Here is a 22,032-nt window from a genome sequence, read left to right as displayed (position 1 = left end):
GAATATTAGCCTGCAGACTGTCAAAGTGAAACTTAATGCTGCAGGTTATTACCGCAGAACAGATTATTCTCCTGAATAATCCACCAGATTGAAACTGCGTAATCTTGGCCAACTATTTGATTATAGAACGATGTGGCAGACACTCACACAAACGCATCTACTGCGAGTGAGACAAGACGATGAGATGCGATTGAACGCGGTACATCCCCAGCAACCACTTTCGGATCACGTCACAATTGGGTCCCTTCCTTTCCGAACCGTTCTGCAGCAAGTTTGCATACACTGAAAACAAATCCACAGACTCTGAAAACATATTTACATACAAACTTGCTGAAGAAGCTTGTAAATTTGTCTGAAATGTTGTAAATATTTTTCACCATTTGTAAATTTGTTCCAAGAAATTTGTTTCAAAAGTTTGTCACTTCTCAGTCACTGTAGAAAAACCTTACTGTGGCGCAGCATTAACCGGATGAGAAGACTATGGTCATAATAATAATCTCTGGTGGAGTTTATGAGCTGTGATGTCATTGCCGGGACTTCCCAAATATATGTGTGTGTGTGTGTGTGAAGGCTCCCCAAGGTGCCCGCTCTGTCGGGCACTGAAGTGCTGCAGTCTCCTCCGCAGGAGCACAGTGGGGGGGACCCGACCAGTGTTGTCACTTCACTCCACTCACATGTGAATCAAGCAGTGAAGCTCAGGGACTTCAGTCTGGTAATTAATAATTCCTTAAGCATGAATTCACCTGGAGTCATTCAAGCGATGCGTATCGCCATCGGACATTTGAGCCAGTGGAGCCCCCAGTTCAAGTCATGTGACCGGCTCTTGCATACAAGCGAGGTCATGAATATTGGAAACTCCAGTGGATGGTTGTGAAAAGTGGCTTTTCTGTTGTAATAAGTTTGTTTGTTTAACTATTCCATTGGTACACATCGCTTCTTCTATCTTCAGGGTCAAAGTCTCACAAAAGAAAACCTGGACGCTAACTTTGTTGAAAATACTGTCCACAGTTAAAGCTAACATTGGTCAGAAAGATTTGGCGGTGGACATCTACATTGAGAGTATCGGCAGATTTGTTCACAAAAATGGCCGACAGACATAGTCAGAGGAACTTTTTTTGCTTTATGCTCATGTCCCAGTGAGTCAGTTAAAGGCGGCATCCATGCAGGAACTTCAGTTACCACTGATTCAAAAAGTAAAAGTCAGAAAAATAAATTACAATACACACACACACACAACTGTATCTCAGTCTTTGTAGGAACCTCTCTCTCCACAATGCTTTCCCCAGCTTCTCACACTAAACCTAACCATTCCAAATATATGGCTAACCTGAACCAGGACCTAAACTAGGACCAAACTTACACAATGACCCAGTTATTTTGACGTCTTCGTCCTCAAATAGTGGCTTAAAAAAGTCATACAGACCCCACAAGGAAGTGTTTGGTCAATAATCGGTCCCCATAAAGCAGGATAAACAAGCCCCCCCACACATGCACAGACTCCCGATAAAGGTGACGCCTCGGCCCGTTCCCTCACTGTCCACCCAGACAAGCCTCCTCCTTACTCCACTCTCCAGCTGAAGCGGAGCCCACTCGGGCTGTTTCTCCAGACCCCGTCCGTCTGGGTGAGTCACCACTCAGGAGTTATGAGTGAACTCAGCCAGGCCAAAAATGGCTCGGAGACAGATTGATATCCTTTTGGCTAAGTTTAGATGGCTGACTTATCTATTAATAACAAGCGGGATTAATCACACCTGAATCTTTATATAGAGACGAGACTCTTCTCTGATGGACTCCACGATTTATCTCCGCAGGACAGATCCCTTTCAAAGTCGTCTCAAGAATAACGCGCCTCTTTGATTTGACAGAGGAACAACGGCACAATCTGTCCGTCGTGACAGCAAAGACTTGGTCACTTGGTGCTCGCGTGATGTGATGATGTTAGTCAAATAATAATAATTCACCAGGGTTGGAGTGCAACAGCAACGGGACAAACCCTACCTTGTGTTTGCTTGCTCATGTTTCTGGAGTAGCTAGGTGTGAGGTGATTCGCTAGGCGCTCCACTGACTAGAATTTTGGAGGTTGAGGACAACATTTTTCTCTAGGTATTTGCTCTGTTTTTCCCAGTGTAGATCCCAGAGTTAGCATCCGTATCAGTGGATCTCAAGGGTGTTGGTTTTGGGGCCCCTCATCACCCCCAAATCTGTGACACAGATCAGATCATATACTTGTAAATATTGAAGAAGAAAACTCACATTCAAGACGATATAAGATAGTACAGTGGTACCTCGGTTCTCGACCACAATCCGTTCCAGACGGCCGTTCAAGAAGCGAATTGTTCGATATCTGAATAGATTTTTCCCATTACAATGAATGGAAAAAGAAATAATGTGTTCCAAGCCTTAAAATAGTCTTTTGTAGGAGTGAATGTAGAGTGTCTGCTGCAGGTGCGCTGTTCCTCTATGTGTGTGGCCGCTGCATGTGGGAGGGGTTGCCGAGTGAGTGACGTCTCTCCAGAAGTGAAGAGGTGCCCGGTGCGTGTCCAGCTCTGAATGTGCGCCTCTGTGCAGTTTGGCTGTGACAAAGTCATAAACCAAGTCACGCTCTGTCCCAGACTCGCCTCATCCCTGTCCCAGCTCCAGCCCACAACAGGACATCAAACCCTGGAGTGTGTGTGGAGAGCGAGCACCTCCCCTGTGACACTCTACCACGGTCCAGTGTGGAGACAGGAAAGGTTTTACACCTCAGTATGAAGAAAAAACACTCAGTAAATGGAGCTAACGGGACACGTCTGCATACAGAGGCTGCCTTATACGCAATAACAAAGCGCCCCGTGGGTCAGCTGATCGGTCCGTGCACTTTATGTTTTTTCCGGCTTTTTTCGGGGGGCGTTCGAGTTCTGGATTTTCATTCAAAATCAGAAGCAAAAAAATCACAAAATACTTGTTCGAACTCTGATTTGTTTGAATTCCTGGACGTTTGAAAACTGAGGTACCACTGTATTTGGACTCCCCCCCCCCCCCTCACACCTGCCTACCTAACAGGAGAGACGGCTCTAACAGGTCGGTGAAGTTCTGACCTGCATAATGCGAGTTCAAAGGTTAAACTTTACTCTGCCATTTGGGGTGTTGGGCTGGCAGATAAAGGGTAGCATTAAAATAACAGAAGAGTGGCCATCTTTCTGGGTGGAAGACAAGGGAGATAAAGCGCCGATGTCATCGTTCTCAGAAGTTTGAAGTTTGGTTTTATCGCACAGATGGAGACCCCAAAACTAATGTTTCAAGACCCATCCTCTCTGAAATAGATCTGGGTCCAGTCGCTTCAAATGGTGCTGTCTGTCCGATTCAGGACTCTAGTTCTGAGCTACTTCTGTAGAGACAACGAAGATCTGTCTTTTTAATATTTATCAATGTAATATTTATTCTCTAGAGAAATATGGTGGATTTTTAATGTTGTTTTAGTCTTTAAACTCATAATAAATCCGTCATTTCGGCACAAACAATAATTGTAAAGCATATTCTCATGAATTCTCGGCCGTTTGCGTCAATGACATAATATTGGTTTGGTGACGGGCGTTTCAGTCTTAATCTTTCAACCGCTTGAATGACGCAAGTCTCACACGCGCCACTTGGATCTAAGAAACGCGTCCAACACCAAGTCAGTCACCTCACTAAAACCAGGTTGCGTAAGACTTGAAGGCTTTCCAGGCGTGAAGGCTCCACGCCGCTCCTGCAGCATCCACGCAGCGCCGTGGGTGTGCAGGTGTGACCGGCTGCTATTGGATTACTGTGGGGATTCCCTACGTCATTGTCTCTTCATGCATCCTCCACAGGACACATGCACCGCGACCACCATCGATCCATCCACCCCCCCCTCACCCCCGTCCCACCTCCGCCCCCGCTCTTCCCCAACAGGCGCAAAAGCACAACAAACGCAGCCGCTGGTTTCCATGACAGCCTCGAACGAGCATCGCCGTCGCCAGCTCCACGAGCCCCGTTACTTTGACGCAGAGGTGCGGGCAGGGATGAAGACGGTACCTGCAAAGTGCCGCTCCGGATCCCGCAGTCCGGATCAAGCGAGACGGGTGGGGTGTCGCGCTGGTTGCCCCCCTCTCCTTCTCTCCCCTCTCCACACGGATCCAGCAACGCGATCGCCGCTGCGGAGTCCGGGACACTGCAGCAGCAGCAGCAGCAGCAGCAGCAGGAGCGGCGTCCAGCCCTGCTGCAGACACGCGGATCACAGGCGCGATGTCGTCACGTCCTCGGTTCTGCTGCAGAGAGCGGCGTGTTGGGGTCCAGATTAAACATGAACACGCATATTAGAGCCTCAGTGGGCGGTGACGCGCAGCAGCAACTGCAGCCGAGCGGAGGAACCTGTGGACCCGCTGCTGCACTGGAGTCAGGAGAGAGGTGGAGAAACGTTGGCACAGACGATCGATCACGGCTCGTCATGGGGCTTGACAGGACTTTCGCTTTCACATGGCAGACGTACACCTTTTTTTTTTTTATTTTATCCTATTTCTTAAAACAACACCACAAAATACAAAAGTGATTAAAAAATACTTTAAATAATTGCTTTATTGTTAGTTCAGTCCGTCTGGCTTGCAATCCGTATTCTGGTATTTTCATTTTCTATTCATCGCAATTTAATTTAATTTTTTTTTCTTTTTGTTATGTTTGTTGTTGTTGACAATCATGTCCATGCTTAACACAATGTCAGTCATTTATATTCCACAATGATGACGTTACTTTTCTGACTTTTTCGACTTGAGTTTCTGTGTGGTGTGCGTTTTATTTATTTATTTATTATTTCATTGTTGTTGTTGTTTACTTTTTGGTAAAATAATTGTATTGTTATTGTTAGCATTATTATTATTTTCGACAGTTATAAGTAACAGCTTACTTTTTAAATATGTATATGTTTGGTATTTTTTAAATTCTAACTTATTGTGAGCTAAATTTTAACTTCAGTGATGAGGCTATGGTCAATCCAGACCAGAACCTCCCGTCACAGGAACAACAGAAGGAGGAGAAGAAAAAGGAAAGTTTTTTTTTTTGACAGTTTTTTTTAATGACGGCCCTGTCGTCTTCATGTCACAACCGATTTTTCAAAAAATCACCAAAATTCGACTTTTGCGTTTTGATCATTTTCTTTGTGTACCTTGATGTTCAAATGGTCCAAGGATGCTAAACAAGTTGTTTTCAAATCATTTGAGTTTTGAAAAAATGTATTTTTTTTTGGCATGCCGTAGTTGTGCAACAACCTATTAAAAAAAAAAAAAATTCAAGTTTTTTTCAATCAATTGTTTCACTTTCCTTGATGTTCAGATGGTCGAAGGATGCCAGAAAGTTTTTTTTTTTTTTTTACATTTTGAGTAATCGTTGTGTCACAACAGATTTCTCAAGAATTCACCAAAATTCGACTTTTGATCAATTTCTTTGCAGTCCTTGACGTTCAGACGGTCCAAGGATGCCAGACAAGTTGTTTGCAAGTCATTTTTTGAGTTGGAAAAAATTCATTGCATTTTGAGTTGTTGTCGTGTCACAACCGAATTTTTGACGACGGGACCTAAAACATAGTATAAATGAAATCCATGTATATTGAAATAGAGAAGTTTTTTTGTTCAGCCATTAATGCAGTCAAGGAAGCTCCTTATGCTCGTGCCACCTGCTGTCCAATTGATCATATTACACTTGGAATATATTCACCACGTCAAATATAGATTGAGTACATGTTGGGCAATAATATCATGGGTTTGAGATCAAGTGGACTACAGTACAGGAGGTGTCGCAGTGCCGCTCTAGTTTCCACTTTACCGTGTGTCCTGTATAACTTCATATTTGACCTCCAACCACGACCATTTATTCTGGACTCATCTGTTGTTTAAAAATGTCAACATCTTGAGCGACGCTTGGGACCATATTGTTACCACACACCTGAAATTTATCATCATCAAATAGTTACTCAGGCTCACGTGAGATTTAAGAGTATCACAAACGCTTAAGAGACAGACATAACTGGTGATGTGTTCATGAGGCTTCATGAAACAGTGTCCTCATTTTCAGTGGCCACTAGATGGCACTGTCTGCTCTAAAATCTTTGGATTTGAGCAACCATTATTATTGAACCTCACCGCATATCTATGGAACCTCAGAGCACCACCTACTGGCCAATATATGATGATATGCATGAAAACTTTCAGAGATTGATCAAACTAGCCGTATTCAATAATAAAACTCAACAATTGTGCTGTAGATTACCGCCATTAATGAAGCACCGAAATGCACAACAATCGTGTTTTTGGACGGACAATTGTGTAAAAATTGTGTTTCCAGCTTCAACAAAATCTTAATATAATAATATAAATATGACTTGATATTGTCCAAAGACAGAACTACTTTTTCACCTTCCCAAAAAGTACTTCAAGTGCAAAGCTCACCAAAAGCTTGGGCCTCAATTATTTTTATTTTCTTTTAAATATTTATATTTTACACTTAATATGTTTACGATGGACATCTCACATGACCAGAACTCTGGATTGGAAATACAAAGACAGATGCTGTAGTTTGGAAGCCATTTTGGGCGGGATTATTTTGTCAGCATTGAAGAGGTAAAACGAATAATAATAGAAAACAAACAAGTCACAACAAAGCCATTGACTCGTGAGTGTTTATCCAAAAGCTGTGACTTTCATCCGAATAAACAACATTTACCAGGAGAACTTCACTTTGTATCGCCATCATGAGGCGTAAAAGTCAGCGGCAGTGATCGAGCAATGCAGTGATCTTATAAATACAGCGAGCGCACACTTCCGCACACATTTGGAGATGGACACGAAGGAAGTTGAGAGCAAAACAGGAAGGTGTGAATATATCTCAGAGGAGACTGAGCCAGCAACCGAGGCCAAAATGGAGTCGGACAAAGGGGTCAAGCAGGAAGCTGAGGCAGCCGGGGAGAAGGTGATGGAGAAAGTTGTTGGTCTGAAGGAGCAAGACAAGGCAGCAGGGAGAGAAGTGGAGGCTGCTGTCATTGATGTAACGGAGACCAAGGACGAGGTGAAAACTGACACGGTGGTCAAGAAGAAGATAAACACAGCCAGCAAGATGGAACTAGTGGATTTGCATGATGAGGAGAAAGAGAAAACAAGAGGCCATGGTTGGAGCGGAAGGCTGGCGGAGCAAGCTGGATCTCTCTCGGCATCCTTCAGAGGAAACAAGCACTGGCAAACACTGAAGAAGAAGCTCCAGGTGCCGAAGAAGCAGGGGAAAATCGGCTCAGGGGCTCTGTCTGGAGTGATTCCTGCATTCAAGAGAGCCTTGACTTTCCAGCAGAGCCCTCTCACTGACACGGAAGCAGCAGCCGTCAGCACCGACGACTTGGTCCAACAGACTGACCAGCTGATCCAGGTCCTGGAGAAGCAGAACCGAGAGCACGACCTGCTCTACAGGGAGGCCGTCCTGTGCGTGATGATGAAGGCTCTGGACCAGGAGAAGAAGCGGGCTAAGGAGAAGCAAAACCACGAGCCCGTCTCGGTCAAGGTGCCAGTGAGCTGGTCACGTCTGACCTGGAACCCGGAGCTGGAGCTGCAGGTCATCAGCTCGCAGATCTACAAGGAGAAGGCAGATCTGCAGCAGCAGATCGAGCTGCTGAAGAAGATGCTGGAGCAGCACAAGAGGGAGAAGAAGCAGCGCATCAAGAGCAGCTCTGGCCAACCACTGGAGCAGGACCAGATGTGCGTCACAGAAGAACCACAGAGAGGGTAGAAACCTGCATCCTGAATGTCACCATACCTGATCAAATCTATGAATTACTTTTCTCTGAATAAACACAACTCCATTTTCCCAGAATGATCTATCCACAAGCCTGCGAACCTATTTCAACAAAAATAAAAAGGCAAATAAGTCTTCTGAACTGTATTTTTATGAAAAATGTAAATTGAATTCTGCAAAACAAACACAAAAACCCATCTCAAGTCATTTCCTTTCTTTTATTGCAACGACTACGGTGCCAAAAAATAGCAGTTTGCTTTCCGCAGTGACATCAGATAGAACACAACACCATCCATTTGACACGGCGAGTTTAAACCTGAGGAATTAAAAAAAAACAAAAAAAAAAAGTCATCACACGCGAGTCACGTCGATAAAATATAAAAGGCAACCAAAAATAGAAGCTGAAGCCGAGTCAGCAGAAAATAAATCACAGACTTTAAAGCACTTACATTTTCACAATTAATACAGACCTCACATCTATATTAACACAGCTAGTGAGCATAAATGATACCATAGTTAAAACCCACAGACAGGTGGCGCTCATTTAAGACAATACTGTCGTGTTATTGTGCTGATTATTGATCTGATGTAAAAATGTACTCACTCTAGTGGCGCTTACCTGGCTTGTGTTTTCATGACATTCATTAGTAAGTAGCAAGTGAAGGGCATGTGAAGCTTCATGAAACAGTCATTTATCAGAGCTCGGAAGGTGGCGCTCTCTGTCCAAAAAAAATGATGTGAGGTTTCATTGAAATCGTGGTTCAAATCCAAAGATTTTTAGAGATGAGAGTGCCCTCTAGTGGGCTTGGAAAATGCAGGCACTGTTTCATGAAGCTTCATGAGTCTACTAAAAACTGCTGTTTGCTTGGGCAAGAACAGAACGGACTACGTACAAGATGGAGAGCGTTCAGCTTGTTTTTTTTTTCCACAGGAATGACATTTCACAACTGTTTAAGATGGTCACAACGCAATAAAGATCCTTCCATTATTCACCCTATTTTCGGTTGTTTTTGAGGGAAGATGAGTCCGAGACGCATCAGTGAGCTCCTATCAATGCTTAAGATCAGCAACTCTCGAAGCGTTTCACCTCACTTCTAAGGGAAAGTCATGAGAATCTTTGGAGAAATGCTACTTTGGACTCATAATGTTAATGTAGTTTGGCCACAAACCAGTGCTAATAACCAGTGCTCCGCAGCACGTACCCATCCGTCGACCTCATACCCCAAGCAGTCGGGGAAGAATCTCATTTACAAATCGGACATTCAACCCCAGTGGATACCTGCTGTCCGGGCAGGCGACTGTACAAAATAGAATACTATCAAACCACAAACAATACACACGTCTATGTCTGTGTAAATTCAATGAAGCGGAAAGCAACAGCGTGAGTCCAAAACACGATCACAGTGAACACGGATCACTATTGTTCTAACAGCTTCTTCACCATATTCAGGGCCACAGTTTATACACCTGAAAGACGCCTGTCACACACGCACAGTTACAATCAGCGAGATCACATGAGCGTGTGTTTACTCCACAGCGCAGATAGAGACCAGGATCACAGAGATGCCGGTCAGCAGAAGAGTAGCGGTCTGGCGCCCCCTGCAGGGATTAACAGGAAGGGAAATTTCCACACCAGTGTTGGCCACCACAAGCCAGGTCACTGATGCCAGTGGGTGGTGGCAGTGTATTTACAGGGATCAGTTGAGGATGGCAGATTGTCTCTGTTCAGCACTTCTGCTGCCGTCTAGTGGAAAGGCACATAGCAACTCGAAACCGAAAGGATCAGTTCATGATCGACATGACACACTTGCACCACCCCAGCTGCTGTCTGTCTTAACAACAACCAGGATGTTTAGAGGAAACATGAAAGTGTGGTGAATCTCTTTCTGATGTATGTGCACTGACGTATCCTTACATTAATGGTTCAATCTCATTTACACTGCTGAATGTCTGTGGTCTGTGTGGCGACGACTCTGACCTCATGGATATCAGAAGCTTGTCAGGGACGGAATATATCGCAGTGTCATTCCACCGCTTGCTAGTTGGATCCCAGGTTCTGAGGTGTCAGAGCCCAGTGAGACATGTGCTTTGTCAAATCTTTTTTTTTTTTCAACTTTCCACTCTCAGGAATTTGCCAAAAACAAAGCAGAGAGCTCCAAGTAAAGGCATGAAAGAAAGTCAAGTAGTGGCTACATATTCAGCGAATCTGTGTCTGGTACGACTTTAGACACGACTTGGCACCAGAAGACTTTAAGACTTGGACATAAGACCAATCTTGACTTGCTGCCACCTTATGCACCACTTCACGTAAAGAAAAAAAAAAAAAAAAGGCAATGTCTATCAAAGATGTCTGCACACGCACGCATTTGCTGCACCCAGAATGTGTAATGTGACACACACAATGTAAACATTATCACTTTGGGTTTGTTAGGTCGATGGTCAAACTGTGACTGCTGTACCAGTCGGCGAAGACACGTCAGTAAAAAGTCCAATCTTTAGGCAGTGACACAGAGTCCACAGTGGACTCTGGCGAGAACATTCAGATAATCGCACCCTGTAACGCTTCGCTCCGGCTCACAGGTTCTGGAGAATCAACGCGACGTAAGGCAGAGCGACAGACACGGAATGAAGGCAAACTTGGTTTCCATCCCACATATTTCCATCGACTCTCCAGCGAGTCAAAATGTTTCCATGGAATGTAGCTAGCAACTTTCTGGGGCATTGCTAGAACATTGATCTCACAGAGCTCCAGAGTGGCAAACAGGAGCCAGGAGAAAGGCCAGTCGTGGTGAAGGTTGGAGCTCAGCAGATGCTGTCAGAGCAGACCACACATGGCCAGAGGAGCCAGCATGGCCAGCAGAAAGTAGGTGACTCTGTACAGGTGAAGAGGGGAATAGGTCACCATGGCGACAGCCAGTGGGAGAGGGAGCCAGGAGGTCAGGCTCAGGAGTTTGCTGAAAGAGAGTACAGGTGAATGACGGGGATTTTTCTGTGCGGAGAACGAGCAGAGGAGCGAGCCAATACCTGCGGCTCAGCTTCAGAGAGCTGCAGTTGATCAGGAGGATGTAGGTGAGGAGGAGTGGCATCACCACAGGCCATGACGGGTCGGGATCCAGCTGGGTTGAATATCTGGACACAACAAAGGACTGATAGGACGGATATTGTAGACACTGTGATGTCCAATCTAATGCATTCTTTTCCAAAAAAACATGCGGAGCTATAGGAGTGGAGATACTGGAGTAGAGAGAAACTTTTACCAAGAACTAAGCGCTGAGCAGCACAGAAATGATGTGAGCGACAACAGCAGGAGGAGAAATGAAAGTCAGCTACGACATTGGTTGGAAAAAGCAGGGAGAGCAGCTCCATCACTGGTTAGTGCAACCGCCAGGGAGAGCGACACAGCAGCAACAACCAACAAGTCGGGTATGTAACCTACACCAGTGATTCTTAACCATAGGGCTGGGGCCCATGGTTGGCCCAGGAGCGCCTCCTAGAGGGCCACTAAACGTTTTTTTTGTTTTGCACCTTTGGGCTGTGAGACGCTCAGTTTTAACACATTAGTCACGTATGGTGGCAGTAGTGTGTCATTGAACTGACCTGACAGCTGCAAATCTGTGATGTTACCAACTATGGAGAAGTTAAAGTGATGGTGCCCCCAACAGTAGAAACTGTTCATGAGAGCACCTGTTGAAGCAGTTTTGAAATGGCAATACTTTTATTTACACCTCACTTATATGTTCTTTGGAGTTTAATTTTTATTTTATGATATTTAGACATGGTTTTATTATATTTCTTTTATTCGGAATTTGATTCAGCTTTTCCAATTTTCTCAACAGTTTGCATCAATGGTATTTTTTTCTTTCGTAAATTTGATGAATATACATATATTTGCGATGATCACATGGTTTCATGTCATTTCACAAGGTTTTGGTTTGTTTACGTGCAAGTAGATTAAATATGGTTATGGATCACAAATTAAATCAATAGTAAAGAATCAGTTATATTACGTGAATGGGCCCGGGCCCATTTGTTCTGGGATGGTGGCCCAGACCCATGGTCACTAGGAACATAGACTGGAGAAAATGTGGCCATTCAGTAGGTTTTCCGTTCATGTGCAGCTGAGTCCACACGTACCTCAGGTTGCGAATCCAGTGGAGGAGAGACGGTGCGCTCAGCATCACAGGAAGCGTGAAGATGGCAGACAGAGTCAGGTGGAGCTGCAGATCATCCTTAGCCTCCTGCAGAGCGCTCTCTGACAGGAGGGAGGCGCCGTTGCACTGCCTGGTCTCCCCGTTGTTGACAGATCCGTTCTCAGCTTCCTTGTGCTTTTGAGGAGCCTGAGAAGAGGAGGATACGTCAGTTCTGGGTCAGTGCAGGAGACGACAGCTTCAATCGTGGAGCTTACCAGGTTCAACATGTGGTTTAAAGAGCGCTCTGTCATCTGGAGTCTCAACACCTGAGCACACACACACACACACACACATACGAATATATAAGAATATCAATAGAGAAATTGCAAATTGACGATAAACACTCTCCACTCTCACTCTGTAGATGTGCAGTAGGAAGGCGACCGCCAGGGAAATGGCTCCACAGGAAGTCCCACCCACAACAGCCAGACAGGCAAAGATGAGAAGCTGCGTCCGAACTTTCAGTGTCCCACAGTCCCTGGAGACAGACGGCCTGAAGAATGCAAAAGGTCGGGGAAGAAACACTGGGTGTCAAGCAAACCCTTACAAGTAAAGTCTACTCTGAATAACATGATAAATGCATCCTAGCACACACCATACAGAAGCTTAACAAAGCAACATGTACACACATTTACATGCAGGGATAAACACAAAAACAGAAACTGAAACACACACCTGTGCAGTGGTGCTAGGATAAGCGAAAGGAGGCGAATGAGGAGATGCAGCAGTGCACTTCCCCAGAAAGCCACGGCTGCACCAAAGATATAGAGGAGCGGGGTCAGCAGATGGGGCCACTCCTCCTCTGGAGCCTCCTCTTCAAAGAAGGCTGCATCAGGGAAGGTAGGTGGGAGACTGTCCACAGGAGGCAGCAGCAGCAGGGACCACAGCTCTCTGAAGCTGCTACAGCTGCGGGACACCAGAGCGTTAGAATGGATCAACTACCTCACTTGGAAGTTTGGTCCAGACCTGAGCAGGATGTGCAGGGCGTAGACAGGCAGGGTCACCAAGTGAGGCCGCAGACCCCTGCCCACCACCTGACTCATTGCAGCAGCTCTGCCTGTCTTCAGGATGGAGCTAAGCTGCCCCCCACAGGCCAGGAGAAGAGTTACAGACGTGTAGACGGGCACCGTGGGCCCACAGAACCTCAGGACCTGACAGCAGAGCAACTTTTAGAACTTGCTGCGCATTTAATTTTTACAACAGTTGACCTGACCTGGCCAAGCACCCGGGGCAGGGAAGTCCTCAGCGAGACCTGAGCACAAGAGGAGATGAAAAATATTTAGCTTCTGAAAGCCTGTATCACATGGGTAGTGGTGGGCTGGTGAGGCTTGAAACACTGTCCTTATTTCAAAGGTTCAGTAGGTGGTACTCTTGATTCGAAAATTCTGACAGGTTTCATAGTAATTATTCTTAAGATGCTAGAGCAGCGCCATCTAGTGGGGTTGGAAAATGAGGTTTCATGAACCTTCATAAGCCCCATCACTACATACTGGAACATCAAGAGTTCTACCTTGTACTGGCAGTTGGGGGCAGTGTGGAGCTGTAGGACCACACTGGATGTGTTGTCTGGACTGCTAGTGTGAAGCATCCCCGAAATCTCAGTCACCGAAGGGATACTGGCAGAGCACATGACAGACATCAGTCATGTGACTGTTAAAACAACTAAAGAAATTAGAGGAGCTGATGTCACCTGACTGTTGTGAGTGAGTCCTCCCGAAACCACGGTGCCTTCATTCGGTACACGTTAGGTAACCTGTCAGCTGACACACGCCGACAACCGTTCAGTTTAGACAGACATGTTATCAGCAGACGCCGTTTCTACCTTTCTGTAGTTTGCAGTGACTTGCCACGCTGATTCTGAAAGCCTGGTAGACCTGAGCACAAAGTGGTTCACAAGTTGTTACAGAGGCTCTAAACTGTTTATCTGACCCACAGTTAAACTGCATTCCAAACAACAGGGCCAATAGTCGACGTTAGAATACTGACTCATTGACACACACACAAGAAGCAAAACATGGAAAACGTGTCTTTTTTGGAGGTTGTTGTTAACTTTTGCCAAATTATCTCAAATGAGAAGATTTGTGTTGAAAGGAAAATGGTGTGTGTGTGTGTTGAAAGGAAAATATCTCAATGTTCCCATCACAAATAAACTACCTGGCGAAAGTGTTGCAACACAACGTTGTGAAGGAGACCTGAGGAGTTGATAATGATGTCACTGGAGGTCAAACCTGATGAAGAAGGACGTGAATTAAAAACTCTCTGGTTTCTTGAGACTAAATTTTATACAAGCAACGTGACTCACCGAAAGAGAGGACGTGCGGAACTGAGACGGACAGAGTTTGCGCCTGTTGTCTCTGCCACTCACACTCCACTGTGAACTGTTGCCAAATAAAGAAAAGAGAATTACACACACACACTGGCATATCTGGAATATCACTACATGTAAATGGTTGATTTGGAAATGTCAGTTACGAGGTAACAGACCACCAGAAGAGCTGCAAAGCTACCAGAAAAGCAAACAAGGAAAACTGGAGAGTAAGAGAAGAAGGTGACCTGATCAGACTGGTACCTGTTTGCCGTTGAGGTTGGACGCAGACACCACCAGGTGAGTAACAGAGGACAAGTCACTGAGACTCAGAATGAGCACCTGAGAAGAAGAGACACACGTGAGTGAAAGCTGGCTTCCATGTGACTGTTCTTGTTCTCCATTCTCCCCCTCTGGGTTCGGCAACTCACCTTGTACGAGGGTAGAAGTTCTGTCCCTTGAGACAAATCCACGGTCTTCACGCTGGCAAAGAGTTCTAGTGTTTAATGTTGACTGAATGAAAAGGCTGAATCATGACACACACTCACCATGATTCCCCACTCTTGTGGACGCAGCCAAACACCCAGCTGGTCATTTCCTGTCGGACAAAACACACGATGCAGTCATCCTAAGACCAACTTGGCATCTCAACCTTTGATACAGCCCTCTTTCCCACACTCACCCATTCTTCCACCATTTCTAAACACCCAATTCTCCATATCCCTTTCCAACCCCGCACCATTATAAACACTCATTCTAGACAATTTAAACCTTACCAGGTTGCTGCTTCGACAGTAGAAGTGGCTGTAGGCTTTTCGCCGACTTGCCAGATTGAACAGGAAGTACTTGACTTGTCCTTCCTGTTGGAGAAACAGCGTTTTTAAATGACCTTGACAGGACTTCTGTTTTCATTTCTCTGGGATTTAACTACCTTGGGAGTGTTGTATGCCAGACGCAGCGTGTTGACTTCGCTCCACGCCTCGGGGGAATCTGAAAATGAGCAAGAAACACAACAGTTTCAAGGACTGTACACAGCACAACCCAAGAGACTGAGGCTTCCTGAACCTTATGATGCAGTTATATAACCCGCTGAACTAATTTTAGCCATTTATGTTGGGTTTAAATGACAGACAACAAAAACAGATAAACAAAGTACTTTTCTTACTTTTTATGGCAAGTTTGAAACATGTGAACTCAAAAACAAGGTCTGTTTTAGGGGTCACATAATAGGAAACCTTTTCTTCTCTAAGCAAAAGAACAGCAGAAAATCACCCCTCTGGATTTCAGTCAGCTGCTTTTCAAGTAAAACATCATTTTGCTGAAAAAAATGGAAGTATAGAAGTGAACAGAGAGTACCTAGTACCTAGGATGGAGATGGAAGTTTCCTGAGTGCCTCCCAACATCCGAACAGGGTGTCTGATGAAGTGGTGGTTCAGAACGTTCATCCTCTTCTCTGGGTTTTCTGTGAACTGATGTTAAGCAGCATGAAACGTCAACTACACTGTGTGTGTTTGTATGTGCGTGCGTACATGTAATAATATTACATGTACATGTAACATGTATAAAGACACTTATGAGGACATTTTGCTTTGTCAGGCCTTTTTGGGGGTTAAAATGTCAAAGTAACTGGGTCATTATAACTGGGTTTCAGTTTGGTTCAGAGTCCTGGTTGAGGTGAGCCATTTGTTTTGGATGGTTAAGTTAAGGGTGAGAAGCTGGGGAAAGGGTTATGCCAATGAGCAGCCCTCACAAAAATAACAAAACAACAAACGTGTGTGTGTGTGTGTGTCTGTGCCCATCTGTGAGTGTGTGTGTGGTCTTCTTTATACTGCCTCACGGGGACCAATTCTTGACAAAACACTATCTCCGTGGGGAGCTTATGTCGTCGTGAGGACCTTTTGCTGGTCCCCACAGGTCCAAATCTCAATTTGAGGATGAGAACTTTGTTTGGTCAGTTTGTCAGATTTGGTTCAGAGCCCTAGTTAAGGTTAGCCATGTGTTTTGGAGGGTTAAGTTAAGGGTGAGAGGCTGGGGAAAGAACTATGTCAATGAGAAACCTCACAGTGTCGCCACAGGGATAGCAATACAAACATGTGTGTGTTCACCTGTCTGGTGTCAGGCTCAAGGAGATCAAAAAAGGCCCGAACAGTGGCAAGAACCAGCTCTTTGCACCTGAGGAAAAAAAATATGCAATGCATTGCAGCAGGAAGCTGGAGTTGAAGTTCATTTTAGGTCCGACAGCCATAAATATATTTTACCATACGATAGAGAGGTGGTCAGTGGAAACCCAAGTCCTGGGAACAGCAGTTACCTTGGGAACACAACATCTGGAATTAGTGAACAAATCCATGAAAAGCACATGCATCATCAACAGCTGCCAAGAATCCATGCCACTGATCATTGAGGTTCACTAACCACTAGGGAGAACTTGTTGGAATCCCAGGACGGACAGGACAGCGAGGTCAGACCAGAGCGCACTTGGTAGTCACGGTAACCACCGCCAATAGACAGGACTGTGACGTTCTGAAGCTTGCTGGCCTGATTCACCCACTTCTGCCTCACTGCAGAGTAGAAGTCTGCGAGAGAGAGAAAAGCGGTCTGGTATGGGCATTTCATCATGATCAGCCGATCAAATAACAAATACAAGCTGTTTTTTTCAGATTTATTTATTTTCTTTAATAAAATGCTATTTCATATAAAATGCTAACCAGAGCTAACCGCAGGCGAAACCACTGCAAATGCGAGTTTTGTTGTCGTAGATCAGAGCCTTCAGCAGTTGATAGCACAATTTTTTTGCTTTAAAAGTTGCAATGTTTTCGACAGAGTGTTATATTGTTACTTTGTAGATTGGTGAAATTAATCTAAAACAAATGACTGTTGTGTATGATTAATTTGAGGAAAAGAAAAAGAAAAAAACAAACGGCAAAATCGGTATCGGCCTGTTGGGCATCGGTATCGATTGCAAAATATTTATGAATTATTGGTGAGTTATTTTTGGGGCAACTTTAACTATACTGCAGAAAAGGTGACGCAATTTCCCTAATCATATCCACCGCCACTAAATTCAGAAGTGTCAGCAAACCAACGCCAGCTTTTACCCAGCAAGTACGAGTCCAGCACCAGAACTGGAGCCAGGTGGGGCGAGGCCTGAGTGATGATCAGGCTGACCAGGTTTGGGTTGAACCTTGGCAAGGTGAAAAGCGCCCTCGCCACCACTCCACCCATCGAGTGCCCCACCAGAACCACGCTACGCGGGGGATTCTTCAGGTGCTGAGCAGAGGAGAGACAAGAGAGAAGACGGTCAAACTATTATTCGCTGAGCTGGAGAGTGCTGACTTGTGGAAGAAGAACAAAAGACTAAGCAAAGCAATATTGCAAGCATATATGAGTATATATATCTTGCTGTCTAGTTTCAAGCAGCTGCTGCTTGTATATGTTTGGAATTAGCGTCATCTGATGGCTTGTTAGTGTCGATGAAGATCAGAGGGCCTCAATCCCCCTCGTGGTCAATGACACGTGTGAGCTGGGCCAGATTCAGGGTCCGGTGGAAGAGAAGGAGGGTGTGCAGGGCGGTGACACACGTGTGATGTTGAAACACAACACCGCAATAGAATTTGTGAACAAGGTCCCCAAGCTACCTTGTAGAGTTTCAGGATGGCCTTGATGCTCTCATGCAGGAAGTGAGTCTGCCGCAGCAAACTACCTCCGTACAGCGCCACTAACTCTTCATTGAAGTCCACGGTGAAGACATTGAAGTGAAGACCTCCCTCCGCACTCTCAGCCTTCCTCAGCGCCACAGAACCCAGAGAGCGAGCTGGAGAGGAGAGAAACACAATGAAGAACATAGTCAAACTTCTATTATAAACAACAGTGAATCAGAGTCAGGGATTATCAGTCGCATGCTGACCCTGATCCAGGTTGCATAAGAACATGCATTTAATAAGAGTTGTTGTTGACTGGTGAGTGGTTGCTAATAGATAGGTGTTGTGCACATAGATATGAAGTGGTTTGACAAAAAAAAATAAAAATAATATTAAAGCCATATTTTTAAGTGAAAAGGTAATTTAGATTTACATACATGATTTTATCTTTAAAGCCTGAACCTGAAGTTATTCACTGCTCAGTTTTTATCTTTTTTAAGAAGGAGCCAGCATAAGTTAAAGCATCTGAGAGAGAAACTGGGATCTGAGCAAGTGGCCTGTGACAGGTGGAACTGGTTCTGAAGGAGGAAATGTTGTGAAACAAGAAACAACACAGCAGCAGGACAGTGGGTGGGTGAAACATGATGAGAAACTAAGTGGGTGTTCAACTCCCACATGCTAGGCAGAACAGAAGAGCAGCAGCACCTCAGGAGGTGTCAAAGACAAAAATTGAGATGTAAGAAATGTCTGCGTCAGGAAGAAATGGTTGATGATCACAACGCATTAAGTTGACTTCTTGTTTGAATAAAACATATGTAAACATACTGCAAATTGCATGTTTAATAATTTATTAGTAAAAAGCTCTGTGCCAAAGAAGAAAACAAAAATAGAAGAAGGCATATTAGGGAGGATAGACCAGTGTCTGAAATGAGAACATGAGCAGGCATGGCTGGATTTATGAATTTTACTAGGATCATATTGACTTCCTACAACAGGGAAATAACATTCCTTTTATTCAGCACTAGATGTCTAATGAGGCTGCAGTACAACAATTCTCAGGCTGGTTGAGAGAATGGATGAGTAACAATCCTTAAATCACATATTACTGCTGTGCAACTTCTTGAAGCAACTCATGCACAAGTGATTGTAAAGGTGTTGTAGTATGTGGGAATGAATCCTCTTGTAGTACAGTCGGTAAATAACTATTAACTTTAAGTTTTTTCCATAAGTGGCCACAAAACAGGAAGCACTAGGCGTGGGTGGAGGTTAATAGCATTGTCAGTATATGCAAGTATTATATTGATTATCTTTAACAGTGGTCTAAACTCAAGACATTTGTATTTACCATCTCAATTTCCTGAGCATAATCATAACTCAAGAATGATGAAAACCAAAGAAACATAAGAAAACAGTATTCTCTCATCCTGCGAGACATCACTCCAGGATCACTTGCCCAGGTTTTGAACTTACCTTGTTTATAACTGCCTGCATTTCCAGGCAAGAAAAGTACAGGGGCGCCATTGAGCTTAAGTTCCCGGGTCTCCTGGGCATAAAGCCCTTCACCATACAGGTAGAGTCCATATGCAGGATAGAGTCGCGCCACTTTTCGAGGTAAAGCCAAACGCTGGGAACAGGAAAAAAAAAGGAGAAAAATGAAGCTTTATATTCCACATCTACTGTCTTGACATAGACAGTGTTGTTCCTCAGGGTTGAGTTTCAAAACTTGTGTTATTAATCTTTAAAGTGCAGAAAAGATGCCACATTGAAGAAATACTATGAACACTGTATATACAATATTTTTGTCAGCATTAAATCAAATTTGTCTTGCCATCTGACGTCTCTATCAGTGTGACACCCTCCTTATGTTTCGTGTTGTCTATGAAGCCTGAACTATGGCTCACAACCAACCAAGACTGATGTGAATGTGGAAAAATGGAATACAGCGGTATGAAAAAGTATCTGAACCTTTTGGAATTTGTCACATTTCTGCATAAAATCACCATCAAATGTGACCTGATCTTTGTCAAAAGTCACACAGATGAAAAAGCAGTGTCTGCTTTAACTAAAACCACCCAAACATTTATAGGTTTTCATATTTTAATGAGGATAGCATGCAAACAATGACAGAAGGGGGAGGAATAAGTAACTGAACCCTCTGCCTAAGGAGACTTAAAGAGCAATTGAAACCAATTTTGACTTTTCCCACGCTCACGCACTTGGACACTCCCCAGAGGTTTTGGCAAAATATTATGTGGACTGATGAAACCAAAGTGGAATTGTTTGGGGGGAACACACCACGTCATGTGTGGAGGAAAAATGGAACGGAACAGCTCACCAGCATGAACACCTCCACCCCAAACCATGATACACCGTCCCCCATGAAGCATAGTGGAGGGTGCATCATGGTTTGGGGCTGTTTTGCTGCTTCAGGGCCTGGACAACTTGCAATCATTGATGGAAAAATGAATTCAAACGTTTATCAGGATGTTTTGCAGGAAAACCTGAGGCCATCTGTCAGACAGTTGAAGCTAAAAAGAGGATGGATGCTGCAACAAGGCAATGATCTAAAACACAGAGGTAAATCAACTTCAGAATGGTTTCAGAAGAACAAAATAGACGTTCTGGAGTGGCCAAGTCAAAGTCCAGTCTTGAACTCCATTGAGATGCTGTGGCATAACCTCAAGACAGCGATTCATGCCAGACATCCCAGGAATCTGACAGTTTTGTAAAGAAGAATGGGACAAGATTAGTCCTGATCGATGATCTGCAGCTACAGGAAGCGTCTGGTTGAAGTTAGTGCTGCCAAAGGGGGCCACAAAATATTAAATGTGATGGTTCAGTTACTTATTCCTCCCCCTTCTGTCATTGTTTGCATGCTATCCTCATTAAAATATGAAAACCTATAAATATTTGGGTGGTTTTTGTTCAAGCAGACACTGTTTTTTCATCTGTGTGATTTTGACAAAGGTCAGATCACATTTGATGGTGATTTTATGCAGAAATGTGACAAATTCCAAAAGGTCCAGATACTTTTTCATACCACTGTAGCTACCCATCTGAGGAGTGAACTGGTTTTCTTGGTCTGCTTTTATTTCAGATCCTAGGTGCATAACACAGGAAGGATATGGATCTCTGTGGTCTCCATCAGAGACTCGGAGTAGAGCAGCGAGTTTTCCATCTATGGTGTTTGGGGTCCTCACATGCCAATAGAGAGTTAGAGATCGGACCAGATAAAAGGGCACACAGGTCTTCAGTGGCTGGACGAAGGGATTCAAGAGAGGAAGGAGCAAGCGAAAGTGAATGATGGAAAACGCTGAAAATACACAAAGCACTGGTCTATACTTCACTAGTCAGAGCATAAACATAAAAATACTCCGTCCTGCTGGGCTTCATTGCAGGGTTTAAAACCAAATTCCGAACCCAATAGTGAAGCTAATATAATGTGGGACACACCTCCAGTCTTTGAAAAATAAGCTAACGTCACCGCTTCAGCGCGGAAACGTCACACCAGAAGGTTCCAGCAGTCATTCCAGGCAGAATTCACGTTTCTGTTTCGACACTATGGTTGGCTCGATGTCGGTGTCAGTAGTAATAACTAGCCGGGATACTCACCCGATACTCGGGGTACTCGAACATGTAGGTCATACTGCATCGGTTCTCCTCGAAGCCAGTTAGTAACTCCCTCAGACCCACCGCCAAAAGCCCCGCGGAGAGCAGATAAAAGGCCGCGGAGGTGAACTTCATGGTTCCGCGTCAGGTTCTTCTTCACACGCACAGGTGGTTCATTGTGTGGAAGACACACGGGCTGCTGTCACTCACACACCGGCTCGAGCTCTCACAACAGGAACCACTGTACGCACACGCCATTCCGACTGACACCCTGGTGAGCCAATAGAAATAGAGAAGATCGGCGACGCGACCAATAGACGGCGAGACAGCGAGAAAACAGACCAATCGGAGAGCGGGGAGCGTTCACTTAAACGTGTTGTTTTCCTCGCTTGGCATTTAATAATTCATATCTTCAAAATGAAAAACACATATACAGTACACGAGCATATATATATATATATATATATGTTTCCTAGCAACACTAAAACCTTTAACTACTTAAATCTTGCAAATAAAGCGT

The 22,032-nt window shown here is 44.5% G+C and overlaps 2 protein-coding genes across 5 annotated transcripts in view; both read right to left on the bottom strand.

The window, feature by feature from the left end:
* Nucleotides 1–4,377, bottom strand: part of hecw2a (HECT, C2 and WW domain containing E3 ubiquitin protein ligase 2a) — a 33,840-nt gene extending 29,463 nt beyond the window's left edge. For 2 of the 4 annotated variants that reach the window (XM_053877288.1, XM_053877293.1), the window contains exon 1: nucleotides 4,036–4,376. The gene's annotated coding sequence lies outside the window, so the exon portion shown is untranslated. Of the gene's footprint in view, nucleotides 1–4,035 lie in introns of all 4 variants that reach the window. The other 2 variants (XM_053877290.1, XM_053877291.1) reach the window with 2 other exon arrangements.
* A 5,477-nt stretch (nucleotides 4,378–9,854) lies between these two features.
* Nucleotides 9,855–21,752, bottom strand: pgap1 (post-GPI attachment to proteins inositol deacylase 1). The gene is made up of 26 exons (XM_053877836.1): nucleotides 21,516–21,752; nucleotides 19,374–19,527; nucleotides 17,901–18,076; nucleotides 17,361–17,532; nucleotides 16,678–16,838; nucleotides 16,521–16,573; nucleotides 16,368–16,434; nucleotides 15,626–15,731; nucleotides 15,194–15,252; nucleotides 15,039–15,122; nucleotides 14,811–14,860; nucleotides 14,694–14,745; nucleotides 14,527–14,604; nucleotides 14,260–14,335; nucleotides 14,112–14,185; nucleotides 13,780–13,831; nucleotides 13,648–13,717; nucleotides 13,468–13,573; nucleotides 13,171–13,209; nucleotides 12,924–13,108; nucleotides 12,633–12,863; nucleotides 12,315–12,450; nucleotides 12,173–12,223; nucleotides 11,902–12,104; nucleotides 10,792–10,896; nucleotides 9,855–10,721 (listed from the first exon to the last, which is right to left on the bottom strand). Exons 1-26 carry the CDS (start codon nucleotides 21,645–21,647, stop codon nucleotides 10,583–10,585), a joined length of 2,811 nt encoding a protein of 936 aa, XP_053733811.1. The 5' UTR covers nucleotides 21,648–21,752; the 3' UTR covers nucleotides 9,855–10,582.
* Between the last annotated feature and the right edge of the window lie 280 nt (nucleotides 21,753–22,032).

The sequence above is a fragment of the Synchiropus splendidus genome, chromosome 10 (genome assembly GCF_027744825.2).
Source record: "Synchiropus splendidus isolate RoL2022-P1 chromosome 10, RoL_Sspl_1.0, whole genome shotgun sequence".
Taxonomy (NCBI): Eukaryota; Metazoa; Chordata; class Actinopteri; order Syngnathiformes; family Callionymidae; genus Synchiropus; species Synchiropus splendidus.
Note: the sequence above shows the minus strand (reverse complement) of the source record. Positions and strands in the feature narration are given on the sequence as shown.